This window comes from Panthera pardus, unplaced genomic scaffold (assembly GCF_024362965.1).
Source record: "Panthera pardus isolate Hobbes unplaced genomic scaffold, ASM2436296v1 HiC_scaffold_8, whole genome shotgun sequence".
In the NCBI taxonomy this organism is placed as follows: Eukaryota; Metazoa; Chordata; class Mammalia; order Carnivora; family Felidae; genus Panthera; species Panthera pardus.
The window spans coordinates 116,310,296-116,330,477 of NW_026527013.1; the positions used below are offsets into that span (position 1 = coordinate 116,310,296).

The window sequence follows — 20,182 nt, forward strand, 5'->3', positions numbered from 1 at the left end:
CAATCTGCACTTCGATTCTTGACATCAGCTACCTTTCTGCATTTAGATAACTAAGGATCTGGGAATAAGAAAAAAAGAAACTTTAAGGTTTAAAAGAAGTGAGGAAATTTTAAATGCAATTTTATCCCAGCTCACAGCCTCATCCCAAGAGGTCTAGCCTGTCCACATCTCCCGAAAACCCAGGTAGAAGCAGCACTGCCTTGAGAGGTCTGTGGTCTTACCACTTGTTCCAGGACCACAAGCAATTCTTCATCGAACAGGACCGCCTGGAGTATGTCACTAAGTGCTGTCTGTTGCTGTTCTGGCAGCTCCAAAAACAGATGGAAATCCCTCTCCAAGAGCAGAGTCCCTGTGAAAACAGCAGAGCACTCCGAGCATCGTGACTCCCATGCGTGTCTCAGAACAAGGGACAGGAGCCTTTGCTTTTTATAGTAATTGTCCTCAGTTCTTTGAAAGACACATGCAGAAACACATGCAGTAACACACAATGGAACTAGGAAGCAAAAGACATCGAGCTAGATAACACCTTGCGTGTTTTTCAATAACCACTCACACTACTGCAAGAAGAAAGAAGGGGGACAAAAAGAGAAAAGAAAGAGGGCCACCCGGATTCGTTTCAGACTTTTTTTTTTCTGAGGACTTACTAAATATTAAGTCTACTTTCTGGAAAAGTCTAATCAATTATTTAGACTCCTCTTTAGCATGATTTCTACAGAAGTCAATTATCAAGGCTGAGTTACTAACCATCACTCAATACTTTGATAGGGCTTTGCAGCCATGCAGACTCCAAAGTCCATTATTTTCCATGTCCTTTCTTTTAATACCATGCATATTTTTATCCTTTAATATTTAATGCTTACTTTTCAAAGAGTCTGGCACCCTATTTTTATGGCAAACACCAGCCATTCCATTTTTCCCATTCATTATTCTTCACCCATCCTGGAGAATGGGCAGGTACACAGACCCACCAGCTGGGTTATGCACATCTTCTGCAGGGTGCTTGAGGCTCTCTCCTTAAAATCTTTTCTGTATTTTTTTAAACAACACTGAAATACTTCTAGTAAATTAAGCCCAGTGAGGATTTAAAAACAAGATTTGATAAACCAAAACCGTTTCATATGCAGAAATGCATACTAATACATAATGCACTACCTCTGCTGATGGCAAATTCCAGCACACAATGGTCAGAGAGCCCCATGGAGAGGAACAGGTCACATCAGTCACTGACCCATTCAAATACTTCTCTATAAATACAGCTAGGTCTTTGCCATGCCATCCTGGAGAGAAGAGCTTTCCTGGTTGGTGTAAAGTCCAAGGGCATAAAGGCCAGGCTGGCCCCCACCCTACTCCACATCAGGCTGATTTGAATGGCCAACTGACAGAGTGGACTGGTGGGAAAGGAAATGATAAGCTGCAGTCCATGAACTCTTGTCCCTTCCCTGGAGCACAGTACACGGCTGCAGGGCCACTCTGTTGTGTCCTAACCTACGACCATGCTTAAATGGCAGCTGGAAGTCAGACCCAACTGTCAGTCTCAAGGAGGCAGAGGAGGGGCCTGCAGCCCTGCAAGATGGAAGAGTCCTATCCTTCCCTGCCATTTCTTCCAACCCTGATGCTTTTGCTACAGAAAGAGAAGTATCTTCTAGTTTGGGACCCTCTGAAGCCCCATAGATGACAGTCTCTTCTTATCCTCCTGGCCATTCTCCAGATCATTCTGAGCTATTTCTAGCTCTTTTTACCAAGTTCTTACCCAGTTATTTGTTTCCCCTTTTCCTTGTCCATTTCCTCTTTGGCTACATACTGCACTCCTCCCCGCCCCCACCCCCCGCCCGCCCACACCACCACAAGAAAAGCCAACTTTTTAAAACACAAAATCCTATGAAGAATAAAAGGAATTGCTGCAGGCAAGTCACAGGTACTCCCCTCCTCCTCACCGGATGCAGGGCTTCAAGCCACGTGGATAAAGAGCCCCCAAGAGAGCATTTTGCAATGCTGACGAAAGCCTTGCCTGTGCTGGCAGTGAAGGCTGGAATGTAACGAAACAGATGCAAAATTTGGGATATCGCTCTTTGCTGCTAACTAGCTACTTTTAATAGTCTGTGAGTCTTCTATGGATAAAATGAAAGAAAATGCCAAACCCCAGACTCTTTCACTCCTTAGTCTTCCACCCTTTCCTCAAAACATGGCATCCAAGACCTGAGGTTCCCTAAGATTCCACAGAGGTGCATTCTGCTGAGTGGACTAGGTCTGACTTGGAAGCATTGTTCCCTCTGTTCTCAAATGTTCTCCATTAAGTCGCTGAGGAGTCACCGCTCCTGAAGGCCACCTCACCTCATGAAGTATAGTACTAAAGCAGCAATCAGATCACCACAGCCCACCCTGCTGACAATACCTTGTTTTAAAACATTCATCGGCCAATCCAGGGCAGATGGTCCTGGTCCAGAATCTGGCATTTCCCAAAACGGAAACTCTTCAAAGGACGAAAGGTCCAGGAAGACATAGTCACTTCTGTGAATCTCAAAGCCACCATGCTTCCCTTGTAGGAGGCAGAATTCTGTAATGTGGGAGAAAAGGACAAGCCAGGCATAGGGTCAGCTGAGACTTGTTGGCACATCTCAAACCCAGGATTACCTAATAGGGAAGTGGGGGGGTGGAGGGGAATACATCCACTCTCTGACCCCATAAGCCCACTTCCTACACATTACACTGTTTGATGAAAAGTCAGCCACTTCCTAGAAATACAGGAAAATGGTTGTTCTCAACATAAAGCTCTCCAGTGTGTCCTCTCTGAACAGGTGGGAGGCAATCTTTTCAACATCAGAAGTATTTCCTTAGCCTGACTTGAACAAACTGTTAAATAGCAAAAATTCAATTGAGTACATTTTAAAATGACAGCAGTTGGGGCCAGTGGTTTTTTTTTTTTTTTTTTTTTTTTTAATTTTTTTAATGTTTATTCTTGAGAGAGAGAGACAGAATCCGAAGCAGGCTCCAGGTTCCAAGCTGTCAGCACAGAGCCTGATGCAGGGCTTGAACTCACGGACCGCATGATCATGACCTGAGCCCAAGTCAGACACAAAACCGACTGAGCCACCTAGGTGTCCCTAGTGGTTTTCTTTTTAATAAAGCCAAATCAAACATCTTCCCATGTTTGAAACAAAAAATTTGAATTTGATTAATAAATTTGATTTGATTGAACTGATGATATTAAGTATTATTGACAATATAAGTATACGAGTGGTATGTGGTTGTAGTTTTCAAGTCTTGTCTTTTATTCATTAATAAATAAAATAATACTCAACAATTAAAAGTGAATTTCTCACTGGGTGTTGTATGGAAACCAATTTGACAATAAACTTCATATATTGAAAAAGAAATAAAAATAAAAAATAAAAGTGAATTTCTGATTTCTGCAATTGTATAAGTGAATCTTACAAACATATTGAGTGAAAAGACCAGACTCAAATAAATACAGTCTCCATGAATCTATATAAAGGCAAAACTGGTCTTAAAAAAAAAAAAAAAAAAAAGGCTCATCTTCAGATATACTGAAGTATTTATAGATAGAGCAATACAATGCCTAGGATTTGTTTCGAAATTATTGAATGGGATGGAGGGAGGTGGTCAAGTTGTAGATGAAACACAAATCAACCCAGTTATTAAAGCTGGTACATGGGAGTTCATAGTATTATCTCTACTTTTGAACATGTATAAATTTTCCATAATAAAAAGTTTTTTTAAATAATAAAATATTTCCTTAAATATGTCCATATTTAAGAACCTAAGGTAACAGTTATGTGATAGTTATTATGTCCTTAATAAGCAAAAATAGCAAGTGCACTCATGAATTAGGGCTCTTTTTATCTTTCTATTTAAATTGTTTTTAATGTTTATTTTTGAGAGAGAGAGTGGGAGTGGGAGAGGGGCGCAGAGAGAGAGAGAGAGAATCCGAAGCAGGTTCCAGGCTCTGAGCTGTTAGCACAGAAGCCTGACATGGGGCTGGAACCGACAAGCCGTGAGATCATGACCCGAGCCAATGTCGGGCGCTTAACTGACTGAGGCACCCAGGTGCCCCTTATGCTTCTATTTAATCATTTGTGTACTTAAGCACAGGCTACAGAATTAAAATATGGATGTCATGAGGATTAGCACATATTTTTACTTGCTTGTGGGTACTAATGACAAAAATCAAATGGCTATCTAAAGACAAATGAAACAATCCTTTATGTACTCATCCGATCCCTGGACATCTGGGGCACCTGGGGCACCTGGGGCACCCCTGGCTCACTGTGCCCTTGGCACCAGGCACTGAGGCAGATGAATGTGAACCAGGCTTCAGGTGTTAATCTTGCTCCCCCAAGACAGCCACCATGACAATTAACATAGGCTCAAATCCTGCCAAGAGCCAGGCAGGCCCCCCAGCTGGTAATTTAGGAGTCTATGGCATCAGCACCACTCTTGCCTATACACATGCACAGACCCCTGGAGACACTGCCAATTCTTTCATTGTTTTTGGTGTTGGGCACTGTGCCAAGAGCCAGTGACACAAAAGGACTATAGTCCAGGCCTCAACAGTAAGTATGTTACTAGTGGGAAGACATAGCATAGGGGTACTGGAGGAGGTGCACAGGTCCCTGAAGCCAAAATGGCAAGAGCAGAGAGAGAACCAGAAAAAGTTTCTTGGATGAAGCAGTGTCTAAGGAGCCTCCTAAAGTTTTGGTAAGAATTAGCTGGACAAAGAGGGCAGAGAGCACACAGGCAGTCATGGGGCTCTGGAACAAGGGCCAGACGAGTGTTCCTAGACAGTGGGTTAACTCTGGCCAGATGGCTACATCAGCAGCATCTGGAGATTAGAAGGAAGGCTAGACACCTGTTGGGGCTGGACCACAACACACCTGAAATGCAGACTTTGTCTTGGGACAAAAGGAGCCCTTGAAGGGTGTTTACGCAGGTGTGTGAAATGACCACATTTTTATTTTTAAAGAATCATATTAGTTATACTGCTAGGATGGAACAGATGGGGAAAGATTCACAGAAGCGGGGAAGCCAATTAAGAGTGTGTGGCAGGACTTGGTGGGGAAATGCTATTGGGGCCAGTAGACCTGCACACAAGTGCACTGACCGAGGCTGAGTCAGGGGCACAGGTTCATGTCCACAGGGCATCCAATCAGAAGTATGCACTGAAAGGACACTGGCATAATGCCTAATTGTACGAAGTACAAGGCTAAAGTTCAAAACCATAAAACGATGTCTATGATTGGCTATAAGAGGAGAGCTATGGGTGAAGGAAGGGGTCATGGATGAGAGAATCTCTTGGCTTCGACAGGCCACATGGTGCCTCCCACAAGGGACTCAGAGGAGTCGGCCTCCACATAAAGTTTCAGAGGACAAACAGGATCCTTGTCCAATGTATCCCCTCTCAGAAGGTGGGAAGGAGACATCAGGCAGCCTCTTAAGGGCCCTTCTGGCCCCTGCAAATCTATGTTTATGAAGCCAGATCAGAATATTCTGTGGAACACAGATGGGGGTAAAAGGCAGGGGGGAGCAAAACTGGCTTAAAAATCAGGCTATGAGTCGCACAGAAAGTCAGCCTGGCCACCAGGCTGCACAGGCACAGATTCAGCAGTGGGAAAGGGCAATGGAGCGGGGCTTCCTAGGCCGGGGTGAGGGAAGTGAGCCAAAAGAACCTCCACGATTTCCCCTGGGGACCTCTTCTCAACAGCACAAAGAGGAGCATATTTTCAAAGACAGCAGAAGCCAGCCAAGATAAAAGGCTGGAAATTGAAATGTAAACAGGAGAGCCAGCCAGACAAGGCTGTGTCTTTCCAATCCTGTCTGAGAAAGAGAGGCCCTCTGCAGGTGCCCCACCAGAGCTGCAAGTGGCAGGGCACTGCCACCTCCTCAGAGAAACAGGAAGGGGATCCCCACAGGCCCCACAGCCTTGAGTGGTAGCCCCAGCCTGGTCTCGGCCACCAAAGGTCCTCAGAGCACTCATGGGCATCCTTGGGTGCAGGCCAAGTTTTCCAAAGGCTAATAAATGTGACCCCTCGACTACCAACCCATCTGGACAGGATAACCGGGCCTAAACATCTTGGGCTGGAATCACGTAAGTGCATGTGGTAACATGCTGATAACAAAAACAGGAGCGACAATCTTGTTCAAGTAGAAGACTTCCAAAGAGACAGAATAAAATCATAAAAATGCCAAACAAGGACGCAAATCTGGAACCATGGCCTGAAGCCTGTAGGTCACAATTCTTGGTATTTCTGTTAGTTCATGCATTCCTAAGGAGTCTCTGCAGAACGATGTCTAAAAACCTGACACCCTCACTCTGTGTCACCTCCCTGAAATGCAGGCTGCTCCATGTGTGGAAAGAAAGTGGAGCCTCCACCATTGCATTCCAGGCCTCACGCATCTCTTCTTTGGCTCCTCACGTGCCCAGGAGCTTGTGACTGTCAGGTAAGGACCATCAGTGTTCTAAGTGCCTATACTTGTAGCTCAATGCCATAGTTAACTCGTGTGGGCCAAGTGCACACAAAAAGCTGCCTCCTGGACAACTTCCTCTTCCCTAACCTGCCACTTCAGAGAACAAACAGGAGAAGAACAGGGGACACCAAGAGATATGTGCATGGTGTATCAAGGCACACCTTTTAAAACTTTTCATTATGGAAAACGTGAAATGGCGCAAGAATAGAGTAGTACAACGAACCTCCTCATACCCAGTGACCAGCTCCAACAATTGTTCTTTACCTCTTCCAACCCCACGCATACACCCTTTACATTCCACCTGGACTATTTTTGAAGCAATCCACAGACATGTTACCATTTCATCTGTGAAGACTTCAGTATAATCTCTAACAGAAGACTCTTTTTTTTAATAAACGTAACTATACCATTACCATACCTTAAAAAGTCAATTATTATGTTACATTTATTCATTCATGTCCCCAAGAAGTGGTCAGTTTTCTTAGGTTCGACACAACCTCTTCTCAGGAAGAGCAGGAGGAAGGAGCCGTGAGCATCTAAGATCAGCAAACATGAGCTACGCTAAAGCCCTTGTTTTCTTCGAATGATGCAATGACCAGGATCTCCCAGCTTTGAACACACTGGTGATCAACAGAGCAAGGTCAAGTGGGGCATTTTTGGCTTCATGTTGGGGGAAGGAAGGTGGAATGCTGATAGTATTATTAACAGCTGAGGCTGTTAATAAACAACCACTATGCCAGGCACTTCACATGCCTCATCGCATGTAATCCTGACCACAGCTCGGTGAGGGAATGCCTTTCCCGTTCCAGAGATGGAGAGTTAATGCTCAGCGACATCCACAACCTGCCTCACGGACACCATGGCACCAGGGCCGATCCACAGTCTGTTTGATGGCATGCCCACAGCATAGACCCTGTGCCGTGCTGGTGAAAGTTCATCCACACTTGTCATCCCCACACTTCCCATCTCTTTCCCCTAACACCCAGGGCAGGAGGCGGCACTCACCAAACTGGCCATCCAGTTTCACGTACAACTCGATGACGCCGTAGGCTATGGTGGTGGGAGCCGGGATCTCCAGCACCACGTTGGTGTCCTTGATGACACTCCCATCCTCCTTCGCTGACACCTGTGAGTGAGAGCACAAGCTGCCCCCATGAGCTCAGACTTCCCCAGGCTTCTCTCTGCCTCCCCACTGTGGCCAGCCTTGGGCCTTGCATACAAAAACATTGAGCAAATGCCCGAGGAACCAAGTGGAAAATAGGAGCCAATCAGCAGATGTAAGGATGTGATCCTTGTGGGCCTCATGATGTGATGCACATATTGGGAAGTAAATGGCCAAACTTCTGTGGAATGAGATTCCAGAGTGTGGGGGATAATGAGACTAGGTCAACAGTACTGAATAAAGCAGATAAATGAGCAAGGTAACTTGTCATTTCCCTCACGGAGGATTATGGTAACCACTGTGACAGCCCGGACAATGATGACAATCCCAAACAATGTCAGTGCCTGACTGGGAGAACTAGCCAAGAGCAAGGACCTCCCCAGGGGCATCATTCCAGACCCCTGTGGCTGGCACACTGGCTGTTAAATAAGCCCAGGGGAGGTGCTGGAGGCATGAGAGGAGGATTTCCAGGAGATGCCAAGTGGTCAGGCAGCAGAGCTCTGTCCTTCCAACACTGTTACAAATATGACCCCTTCCCAGGATGGCCTGGGGAGATCATTGCCTCAACACTGAAGATCAGAGACCCCTTTTAGCAACTTGATCCCAGTTGGTGGGAGGACAGCCAGCTTCCTGATTTCCAGGCAGGCGCCAGGCCTGTAGTGGGGTCACCACAGGCAGAAACACTGGCAGGGCTGGCCAAAGCCGCCTCCCATCAGGCCCCTCCTTCATCGCTGCTATCCAGCCTTCCTGCCCCAAGGAGAGTCCACCTCCAGACCCAACCTCTGTCTCCACCTCCTTCCAAATACAACTTTCCCAGGTCCTCTGGAAAAAGTCAAAAGTCACTCCAAGAAACAAATCTCTGAGAATAGGTCATCAGACACCATGGTAGACTGTGGAAGAAACAGTTTGGGGTTGATAGCTTCCTGTTCCACAGAAGTCTAGTACTGGCTCAAGGATCAGCCTGGTAATAAGACTGCTTCTATTTTAATCCAGAAGCATCTGTTTTTCTGTGTATAGACACATGTACTGCTCTTTACTTTCCCTAGCTCAGTCCACAAAGAATTTGAGGCAAGCGATCCCAAAGTGGTCATTTTGAGACCTCTGGCTACCAGACCTTAAGGCTCTGGTAGCTATCTGTGTATTGGCCTGACCAGTGCTCCTTTGACCCATTTTCTTTTGGGGAAGGCACCTGACCATTCCGAGGGTTGTGTTGCCCTGGCCTTGGGTCTGCTTCAGAAATGGGTACAAGTGACGATGGTGAGAGCCAGCCCTGAAGCACACTCCCCTGGGGTGGCAGCAAAGAGCCACCACACCACAAGGAGAGCACCTACCTGACAGGGACTCTACCCCAGGGGAGGCAGCATACACCGTCTGTCCAATTTCCCTTCTAGCAGCAACTGAACTCAGATTCCCCTGAATGTTTCAGTTACACGAGCCAATACATTATTTCTTGTTTAAGCCAATTTGAGTTGGGTTTCTATTAGCTCACTACAGAAGAGGCCTGACAAACGAAGACACAACCCCAAGAGGCCCCTGACCCGGGTCGCGATGACCGAGACCTCCAGCCCCGGTGCCTCCACCCCGGGGCGGCCACGCACCTGCACCACCTTGGTTTGGATCCCCACCACGCCGCCGCACTGCTCCTCCACCTGAATGTGCTCCCAGATCACACACTGCTGCGTGGTCACTATCTTCTGTGTTAGGACGCACAGGACTTCATTCTTCCTCTCCAGCACCTGCTGCAGCACAGGATTTCCCAGATTTATTGCTCTGAAAAGGGAAACTGGCCGTGAGTGGCCTCCTGCCTCAGGGGAGATCGATGCAGCAAATGGATCTTCTCTCACACAGCCGGCGGCTCAAGAGTACGCGGGTAACAACCAGCATTGCTTCTTTCCTGGCCACGAGAGAGGGGGTAGTTCATCCAGAAAGACTCAACTCAAACTTCCCAAGGCCACCCAGGAGCTTCCAGGCATCCAGAGAAAGGCTGCCCGGGAGGGCAGGGGGCTCCCTACCGAACAGCATCACTGGTTGTCAAGGACGAAGAAAAGAAACCCAACTAGTGCAGGGGCTGAAATCCACCAGTTTTCCACCCTGGAAAGTCGGTTTCACCATTTCATCAACAGCTGAGGGCCCACAGCCATCACAGGAAATGTGGGATTATGGGGGGAATGCTGACCAGTTCCTTCAAGAGAAGAGAGGATCAGGCTTCCCACAGCAAGGAAGAAACTGGATTTGAAATAAAAAGGAGCTTCTTAACCTGTCTGGGAAGGACACAGAATCTCTTAGAAGTTTCATGCCATTTTACAGATGAGGAAACCGAAGTCAGTCTGTGCTCAAGGCCCCCCAGCACAGACTTGGGGCTCCTATGTGGCTACTCTGGAGAATTTCCAGGACAAGCTAAATTATCCATGTACAGGAGACAGATTTCAGGCTTAGAAGTAAACAATGAAATAACCCCTGCAGAGTTCTCCTCTGATGCAATACATCTATGAGGTGGACAGGAAAGAACCTAAGGAGAGTCCATATTGACACAGCAACAGTTACAGTGTTCATCTTGAGCTTTTTAAATAATTCAAGGTTAATTACCTTTAAAAAATTCAGCAGCACCTCTAACCACACACAGGTAAGGGTCACCCTGACACGGGGCAAACACAGATTCTCCAGGGTTCAGAAAGTATCCTCAGAACAGGAGTGAGTAGTTAGTAAGGTCCTATCTCCATGTGAAAAGCTGTCCCGGGTAGAAACTCCATCATCGGATAGACAGACAAAATGTGGTATGTACACACAATGGGACACTATTCAACCATGAAAAGGAATAATGTTCTGATGCATGCCGACTCATGAACCAACCCTGCAGATGGTATGCTAGGTCTAATATGCCAGACAAAAAAGGACAAATATTGGATGAGTCTACCTATGTGAAATACCTAGACTAGGCAAATTCATCATGGTAGAAAGTAGATTCAAGGTTACCAGGGGCTGGGAGGAAGGAGAATGAGGAGTTCTTGCTTGATGGCTACACAGTTTCTATTTGAAAGTGACAAAAAGTTTTAGAAATGCCACTGAACTGTACACTTAAAAATGGTTCGAATGATAGGGGCACCTCGGTGGTTCAGTCGGTTAAGTGTCCGACGCTTGATTTCAGCCCAGGTAGTGATCTCACGGTTCCTGAGTTCAAGGCCTACATCAGGCTCTGCACTGATGCAGAGCCTGGTTGGGATTCTCGCTCTCTCCCTCTCTCTGCCCCTCCCCTGCTTGTGCATGCACGTACATGCCTTCTCTCTCCCTCCCTCTCTCAAAAATAAACATTTTTAAATGGTTAAAATGATAGAATTTAGGTTATATATATTTTATAACAAAAAAAGTAAAGATACATGAAAAGGTGCTCAATCTTAGTAGTGTCAAAGAAATGCAAATTATAACAACATTTCACACGTGTTAAGTAAGTAATATGGGGCCTGGCTGGCTCAGTAGGAGGAGTGTGTGACTCTTGACCTTGGGGTCATGACTTGGAGCCCTATGCTGGGTGCAGAATTAATAAATAAATAAATAAATAAATAAATCATGGGTTTTTTTTTAAATTAAGTAATAAAAAAAATTGACAACAACTACAAAAAGCTGCCCAGGGGTCCATTCCAGGAAGGCCAATGAAACAGGGGCTTGGAGCCCAGCCCGTGGGGTTCAAATTCAAGCTCTGGCCCTCCAGCTGGCTAATTACTCTACCTTCGCACCTTGCTTTTCTTATATAGATGGATGGGAACAGTGCTCTACTCGAGGGGGCTAGTGTGGGGTCTAGAGGAGAGGACATGCAGTGAACACAGAGTTAAATGCCACACGAACTCCAGCTGGCTCCCACTACCTTCTGGTGTTCTTCTACTGAGGTGCCCAAAATAAACCCCAATGTGTGCACTTGAAGGGAATATGAGTCATTTAATTGGGTTGGAGGAACTTTCTCACTCACTTGCTTAGAAACCTTCAGTGACTACATCACATCCTGTGATCCGGCCCCTGCCCATGGCCAATCCCACCTTCCAGCTTTCTCTCCATGCCTTAAACACAACAGGCGAGTGCCTGCCCCACAGCCTTAATGCCATGTCCCAATTCCTACATCTTGCTGATGTTAGTCACCTCCTCAGGAGTGGCAGGCATTTCCTGATCACCCTGTGCACGGTAACAACTCTGTCACACTGTCACATCCTGAGACCACTTATCTGGAGAGCATATTTAGACTTAATACTTTTCTAGCACATTTGTTTATTTGTACATTATCTTCCTCTTCCCCCTAAACTCCATGCAAGTAGGGACTGTGCCCTCCAATTACTATCAGGACAGTGTCTAGTACATAGCAGGGAATCATATATAATTTTGGAATAAATGGATGAATAAAACTTGTGGGGTTTTTTTTTGCTTCTCTGTCTCTTTGCCTTAATGAACATTCAAATGTGTGTGTGTGTGTGTGTGTATATATATATATATATATATATATATATATATATATATATGCATCTCTGTGTGAAAGAACACATAGAAGATGGAGGAAATGGAGGGTTAGCAGTGTAGTTTAAAGAATGATATGTAGAGGTAAATCCTCCCAAGATTGTGTTCAGGTTCTAGAGACACAGACTTGGAAGAGGAGAACCAGTGTATCCACCAGTCAAAACATACGTTTGAACCAGACCCTTCTGATGCTCTACTCTGACAGTATAGACAATTTCATCTTCTAGCAGATTCTTGAAAATCAGCTGCTTCAATTACAGTTCAGGTACTGAACCAAGCCCATGTGAACACACACATCAGAAGCAGCAACTTCCAGCTTCCAAACCCCAGAACTCACAGCAGAGGGACAATGGAAGGCCACCCAGAGTCTGAAGGGACTCTGGCACACCAGAAATCACTGCACTACCACATGCCTTAAACAGATCCACCAAATGCTTGATGCTGTCTTAGCCAATGTTAAATTATTTGGAGAGAAAAAAATCAGCCTAAACTGCCCAAGACTGCATTGCTTAAAATGCCTACCTCCCTCCAGAACTCCCACACCAAACACCAGAAGCAAAAGGGAGCAAAGTCCATTGCAGAACCGTAACTTTCTTTTGCATCTGATGGTGGTCCAGTCCTTGGACGTGTGCCCATCCAGCCACGCACCTGTGAGGCTTAGTGGCCCTCAGAGTGGCCCCTGCGGGCTGACCCCACCACAAGCTAAGAACAGAAGCCAGGGCTTTGGCCAGGGTCCATCTCTAAAGCTGAGAGACTCAGCTGAGTGGGGAGGTTAGTACTATGGACAAGACCCACGCAGGCTGACTCACAAATACTCCACTGAGCTACACAGGCAGGGCTGCAAGGGCAGGCCCTCCCCACCCATCTGGGGATTGTTTCCCAGAACAGTGCTGCCACCTTTTGGAAACCCAACACCACACAGACCTACTCATCTTCAGTGAGGACAGAAGACCTGATGTAGACAGAGGGAGCTAATTATCAGGGGGAAATGGATTCCTCATTGGACTCTTTGCAAAGCCAGCTCAGAGGGAATTTTCCCCATCTCCTTTCCTAGTTACCACCAGCAGGCAGCAAGCAGCTCAGGATGCAGAGCAGCTCCTGGGGGCCAGAACATGGCCATGGCCTCCCCAGAGCATAGATCCCTGTGCAACAGGGATACCCTGGGCCCACTAAGTGGGGAAACCATCAGGTTTCAGTGTAATCCATTTACATTAAAATCCTCCATGTTTCATGTACACATTTAAAGATGTTTATGGGTTCCTCCAGACCACTACACGGATTCAAGGGGAAAGAAAATTTAAAACCCTAGATTAGCAGTTTCATAAATGAGGAACATGGAGGTCCAGAAAGGTTGTAGATGGTAACTGTTCACAAAGCCTCCCAACCCCCCAGCCACAGCAGACCCACCATTGCTTTCTTGCCCCTCTGGGCGAGGGCATCCTCTGGCTGTACCAGAATGTGACCTTCATCTCTAGCAAACTCTTGTATTAGTATGTCCACTTCCACATGTAAAGATCTTGCCTGTCTAGCTAGACCCACAGGTAGGGCTGGAAGGGGGGTTTATACCCAAGTCCTCCAGGAATCTTTTTCAGAATATCTCTGCCTGCTCATTCTCCCTGACCCCATCACCTGGTGGCTGTGGCAATGTGCCCTTAGAAAACTTTCCCCAGGTTGTCTAAATTAGCTCCACCTCCCCTGAGCCCCATTAAGAGCCACTGAATAACATGGACAGAATGTCTTCAGAAAAAGAAGATAGTATTCACAGTAATTACCGCTTGAGTGGGGAACTAGATGGCTGGAAGATCGGGAGGACACTCCTTCCCTTTTCTCTTTTGATTTGTAACATTTAAACCATGTGAACACACCAATTATTCAAAAAATGTTTCTTATTAAAAAAGACCTCTGGAAAAACTGTAAGCTCCCGGAGGACAGAGTACCCTCTGTACCTACCCTACCAGAGTACCCTACCCCTACCTCCATGCCTATCCTACCCACCAGGTGATGGATAGATGAATAATTTATCACATAAATTCTAAAATGCATGGTTGGAATAAATCTCCAGCAGGACTGGAATCATAAAGAAATAGAAAACCTGATCACATCTATTACTAGTAAGGAGATTGAATCAGTGATCAAAAACCTCCCAAAAAACAAAAGCCCAGGAAAAAACAGCTTCAATGGTGAACTCCACCAAATGTTCAAAAAACAATTAGTTAATCCTTCTCAAAAATCCTTCCGGAAAAAAAAAGCCTGCGTGACTCAGTCAGTTGAGCCTCCAACTTCAGCTCAGGTCATGATCTCGCGGTCCATGAGTTCAAGCCCCGCTTCAGGCTCTGTGCTGACAGCTCAGAGCCTGGAGCCTCTTCAGATTCTGTGTCTCCCTCTCTCTCTCTGCACTGCCCCTGCTCGCACTCTGTCTGTCTGTCTGTCTGTCTGTCTGTCTCTCTCTCTCTCTCAAAAATAAACATTAAAAAAAATAAATAAAACATTAAAAAATGTTTTTAAAAATCCTTCCAAAAAATAAAAAAGGAGGGGATGCTTCCAAACTCCCTTTATGAGGCCAGCATTACCCTGATACAAAAACCAGAAGGAGGCCACAAGAGAGCTAAGACAAATATCCCTGATGAACACAGACACAAAACCCTCATAAAATATTAGCAAGCCAAATTCAACAATGTATTTTTTTAACATTTATTCATTTTTGAGAGAGAGAGTGAGAGAAGGGCAGAGAGAGAGGGAGAGACAGAATCTGAAGCAGGCTCCAGGCTCTGAGCTGTCAGCACAGAACCTGATGCGGGGCTCAAACTCACAAACCGTGGTATCATGACTTGAGCCAAAGTCGGACACTCAACTGAGCCACCCACGCACTCCTTTTTCATTCTTTTAATGTTTATTTATTTTTGAGAGAGAGAGACAGAGGGTGAATGAGGAAGAGGCAGAGAGAGAGGGAGACGGAATCTGAAGCAGGCTCCAGGCTCTGAGCTGTCAGCACAGAGCCTGACACCGGGCTCGAGCTCACAAACTGCAAGATCATGACCTAAGCCAAAGTGGGACACTTAACCAACTAAGCCACTGGGCGCCCATGCAACAATGTATTAAACGGATAATACGACATGACAAAGTGTCATTTACTCCAGGGATTCAAGGCTGGTTCAACATCTGCAAATCAATGTGATACACCAAAATGAAGATAAAAATCATATGACCATCTCAATAGATGTGGAAAAAGAAAATTCAACATCTATTTATGACAAAAACTCTTGACAAAGCAAAGTAGGTATAGAAGGAACATACCTCAACATAATAAAGGCCATATAGGACAAGCCCACAGCTAACCTCAAACTCAACAGTGAAAATATGAAAGGCTTTCCTCTAAGATCAAGAACAAGACAAGGATGCCCACTCTCACCACTTTTATTCAACATAGTATTGGAAGTCCTAGCCAAAGCGATTCGGCAAGAAAAGGAATCAAAACACATCCAAATAAGAAAAACTGTGACTATTTGCATATGACATGATATTACATACAGAAAACCCTAAACTCTCCACCAAAAAACCATTAGAATACACAAATTCAATAAAGTTGCAGGACATAAAAGCAGTATACAGAAATCTGTTGCATTTCTTTACACTAGTAACAAATAATCAAAAGAGAAATTAAGAAGACAATACCATTTACACTTACATCATGAAGAATAAAATACCTAGGAGTAAATTTAACCAAGGAAGTGAAAGACTTGTGCACTGAAAACTATAGGACACTCATCAAAGAAATTGAAGATACAAATAAATGGAAAGATAGTTTGTGCTCATTAGAAGAATTAACGTTAACATTGTTAAGATACTACCCAAAGCAATCTACAGATCTGACACAATCTCAATCAAAATACCAATGGCATTTTTCACAGAAATAGAACAAACAATTCTAAAATTTGCATGGAACCACAAAAGACCCCAAATAGCCAAAGCAAACTTGAGAAAGAACAAAGCTGGAGACATCATAATCTCTTATTTCAAGCCATATTACAAAGCAATGGAATCAAAACAGTATGGTACTGACATAAGAACAGACACAGATCAATGGAACAGAATAAGGAGCCCAGAAATAAACCCATGCACATATGGTCAATTAGTTTATCACAAAGGAGCCAAGAATATGCAATGGGGAAGGACAGTCAATAAATGGTGCGGAGAAAAAACTAGACAGTCACATGCAAAAGAATGAAACTGGACCACTATCTTACACCATACACAGAAATTAACTCAAAGTGAATTAAAGACTTGAATATTACACCTAAAACCATAAAACTCTTAGAAGAAAATGTAAGTAGTAAATTCCTTGACATTGAGCTTGCTGATGATTTTTTTAATCTGACACCAAAAGCAAAAATAAAAGCAAAAACAACAAAAGTAAAAATAAGTGGGACTACATCAAACTTTAGTTTTCACTTCTGCACAGCAAAAGAAACCATCACCAAAATGAAAAGGCAACCTACTGAAAGAGAAATAATATTTGCAAATCATATATTTGATAAGGAGTTATCAGCCAAAATACATAAAGAATTCATACAACTCAATAGTTTAAAAAAATCCAATTTAAAAAATGGGCAGAAGATCTGAATAGACATTTTTCCCAAAAAGATGTAAGAATGGCCAACATCACTCATCGTCAGGGAAATGCAAATCAAAACCACAGTGAGGGGCGCCTGGATGGCTCAGTCAATTAAGCATCTGACTCTTAATTTCACCTCAGATTATGATCTCACGGTTCAAGAGATTGAGCCCTATGTCAGGATTGAGTCCCATGTGGGTTCTGGGATTCTACCTCTCCCCTCCTACATGCACATGCACGCACACTCTCTCTCAAAATAAATAAATAAACTTTAAAAAAAAAATGAGATATCACCTGAGAATGGCTGCTTTCAAAAAGACAAGAAATAACAAGTGTTGCCAAGGATGTGGAGAAAAGAGAATCCTCATGTACTGTTGGTAGGAATGTAAATTGGTGCAGCCACTGTGAAAACCACGTGCAGAGGTCTCAAAATTTAAAATAAAACTACCATATGATCCAGCAATTCCACTTCTGAGTACCTAAAGGACACAAAACACTGGATTGAAAAGGTATATGCACTCCCACATTCAATGCATCATTATTTACAACAGCCAAGATGTGGAAATAACCTAAGTGCCCTTTAATGAACGAATGAAGAAAATGTGATACATACATACAATGGAATTTTATGCAGCCGTAAAAACGAATGAAATCTTGCCATTTGGGACAGCATGGATGGACCTTGAGGACACTGTGCTAAGTGAAATAAGCCAGACTTAGAAAGAGAAATACAGTATGATCTATGGAATACAGAAAAATAAACAAAAACAAGAACTCATAGGTACAGAGAACAGATTGGTGGTTGCCAGAGGTGGGAGGTTGGGGATGGATAAAATGGGTGAAGGGGGGCAAAAGGTATATATTTCCGGTTATAAATAAGTCATGAGGATGTAATGTACAGCATAGGAACTCTAGTTAGTAACACTGTACAGTAGGCCCCCCCTTATGTGTTGTCTCAACAACCCATGGTCAGCCATCGTCTGAAAGATGATCCTCCTTTTGATGAATCATCAGAAGGTCAAGAGTAGCCTAAGGCTACATCACAGTACTACATCGTACACCTTACCTCACCTCATCTCATCACACAGGCATTTTACCATCTCTCATGATTATCATCATCATAAGAAGGGTGAGTACAGTACATAAGATATGATATTTTGAAAGAAAGAGACCACATTCACATAACTTTTATTACAGAACATTGTTATAGCTGTTCTATTTTATTATTCTTTATAAATTAAGCATTTAAGGGATTATAAATTAAACTCTATCATAGGTACATATACATAGGGAAAAATGTATTATACACAGAGTTAGGTACTATCCACAGTTTCAGGCATCCACTGGGGTCTTGGAACATACTGCCCACAGGTAAGGGGGATCACTATATTACATATATGAAAGTTGCTAGAAGAGTCCATCTTCAAAGTTCTCACCACAAGAAAAAAAAATATTTGTAATTACATACGGTGACAGCTGTTAACTAGACTTATTATAGTGATCATTTAGCAATGTATACAAATATTGAATCATTACATTGTAGAGTTGAAACTAATATAATATGATGTGTCAATTATACCTCAATAAAGAAATTACAAAAAAAAACTTTCTCTTCTCCAGTCCGGCCAGAGATCAATGTCCATAGATAGGAGGAAGGAGACAAAAGCTCTCCTGTAAGAAAATGAACAGCCAGATGTTCTCTGTCCTCTTCACACATACTTTTAAGGACAGCCCAAGGTTCCTTTTTCTTCCTGGGGGACAATATGAAAGCAAGAACAGAAGGCCATCGAGATGTGAGATACCATATAATCACTCTTCCAAGGGTTAGACCCAAAGAAACACATCCAGAGGCAAGTGAAGGGAAGTAACACTAAATGGGGAGAAGAGTGCCTTTTCCTCACTCAGTGTACTTGCTGGACCCTCCCTGCCCCCATTCTCCTGAGGGATCATCCTACTTCTGTGTAGCAGGCCGCTCTGTGTCAACACAGACACCTGTACTCCTTCTGGAGATGCTTTCTAGCTTTATCTCCTATTCACTGGGTTATTACCTCCTCTGAGCCTCAGTTTGCACATCTGTAAAATGAGAACTGGCTATGAAGCTTATATTTAATGAGGGCTTACATACAGTGACCACACTGCACCCGTCTGCAAATGTTTCTTTTCTTCCACTGTTGGCGGGAAAGCCCAATCAAGAACCCTTACCAGGAGGGTCAAACACATGCAGACAATTTTCAGGGTGCTTCATGTGGTGAGCCGTCAGTCAGGAGGTGGACCCTCAAAGCAATTAAGAAATAGCTACACAGATACAGAATGGGAGCTGACTGAGAGACAAGACCAGGCAGGAGCCTCTAAGAAGTAGCAGGCAGGGAAGCCGGCAGGGAAGTGAAACTCAGAGCTGGGGCTGCTGCTGGGGACCAGGGCAGCCAGCGGAAAAAGAGGCTCCTCTCCTAAAGTGCCTAAAAATTCCCCAGGCCCAGCCCCAATAAAGCTGCCTCATCTCCTAGGCTGAAGCTTTACTTTGAATTCTACTTCTAAGGCTTTGAAAGCCAAAATGCAAATTCACAGAGAAGAAATCCAGAGACTTTTACAATTCTAATAATATCCGTAAGAAGGAAGGAAGCAGCTTTCTTTTCCAAAGCATAAATCCAGTCTCCAGGATCCCTCTTACAGAGACGAGAGAAAGGCATACTTTCTCACACAGACCACCACCTCCATACTCATTCATTCAATCCCACAAATAGCTGAATCCTCTTATGTTCCAGGCACTGGGCTAGATGCTGGTGATTTCTCACTGAACAAGACCAAAGCAGTCACTACGGGCACAATCCCCCCTCTGTAATAGCCATTGGTAATAACAGGTCCTATAAGAATTTTCATAAGGCTCTCCAAAAAGTAGATAGAGCATGACAGCGTAGGAAACATCAGCTTTTATCCAGTATGCTACAGAGAAATTATAAAACTATAAGGGCCCCAGGGATTACTAGTTCTGGGACGGAAAACCAGTTGCATCTCAAGTATCCTCTGAGATGGCCCCATCAGCAATCGCAGCTTACCTGTAGGGAAAAGGATTCTGAGACTGAGTGTAGGCCCGTGGCAGTGAGAAGAAGAAAGCCATGATTGATTGGCAGTGTCTGCATGGGCCTGAGATGGAAACATGTCACCCCTCAGAGGTTACAGACTCACTTGAATCACATGGCACTTTAGCAACATGGACAAAACCAGGACACGTGGCCTCTTTTTTATATATATAAATTTTAATTCTATTGCAAGAGGACAATCACCAAAAAATCCTAAAATTTATATGGAACCACAAAAAACCCCAAATAGATAAAGCAATCTTGAAAAACAAGAGCAAAGCCGGAGGCATCACAATACAGACTTCAAGTTATGTTACAAAGCTGTAATCATCAAAACAGTATGGTGCTGGC

The 20,182-nt window shown here is 44.3% G+C and overlaps 1 protein-coding gene across 2 annotated transcripts in view; it reads right to left on the reverse strand.

The window, feature by feature from the left end:
• GSDME (gasdermin E) overlaps window positions 1-20,182 on the reverse strand; it is a 64,141-nt gene that overhangs the window by 15,235 nt on the left and 28,724 nt on the right. For both annotated transcript variants that reach the window (XM_019443624.2, XM_019443623.2), the window contains 4 exons: window positions 9,244-9,415; window positions 7,489-7,609; window positions 2,393-2,554; window positions 222-349 (listed from right to left, as the gene is read on the reverse strand). In XM_019443624.2, coding sequence (XP_019299169.2) covers window positions 222-349; window positions 2,393-2,554; window positions 7,489-7,609; window positions 9,244-9,415 — 583 coding nt within the window. The remainder of the gene's footprint in view (window positions 1-221; window positions 350-2,392; window positions 2,555-7,488; window positions 7,610-9,243; window positions 9,416-20,182) is intronic.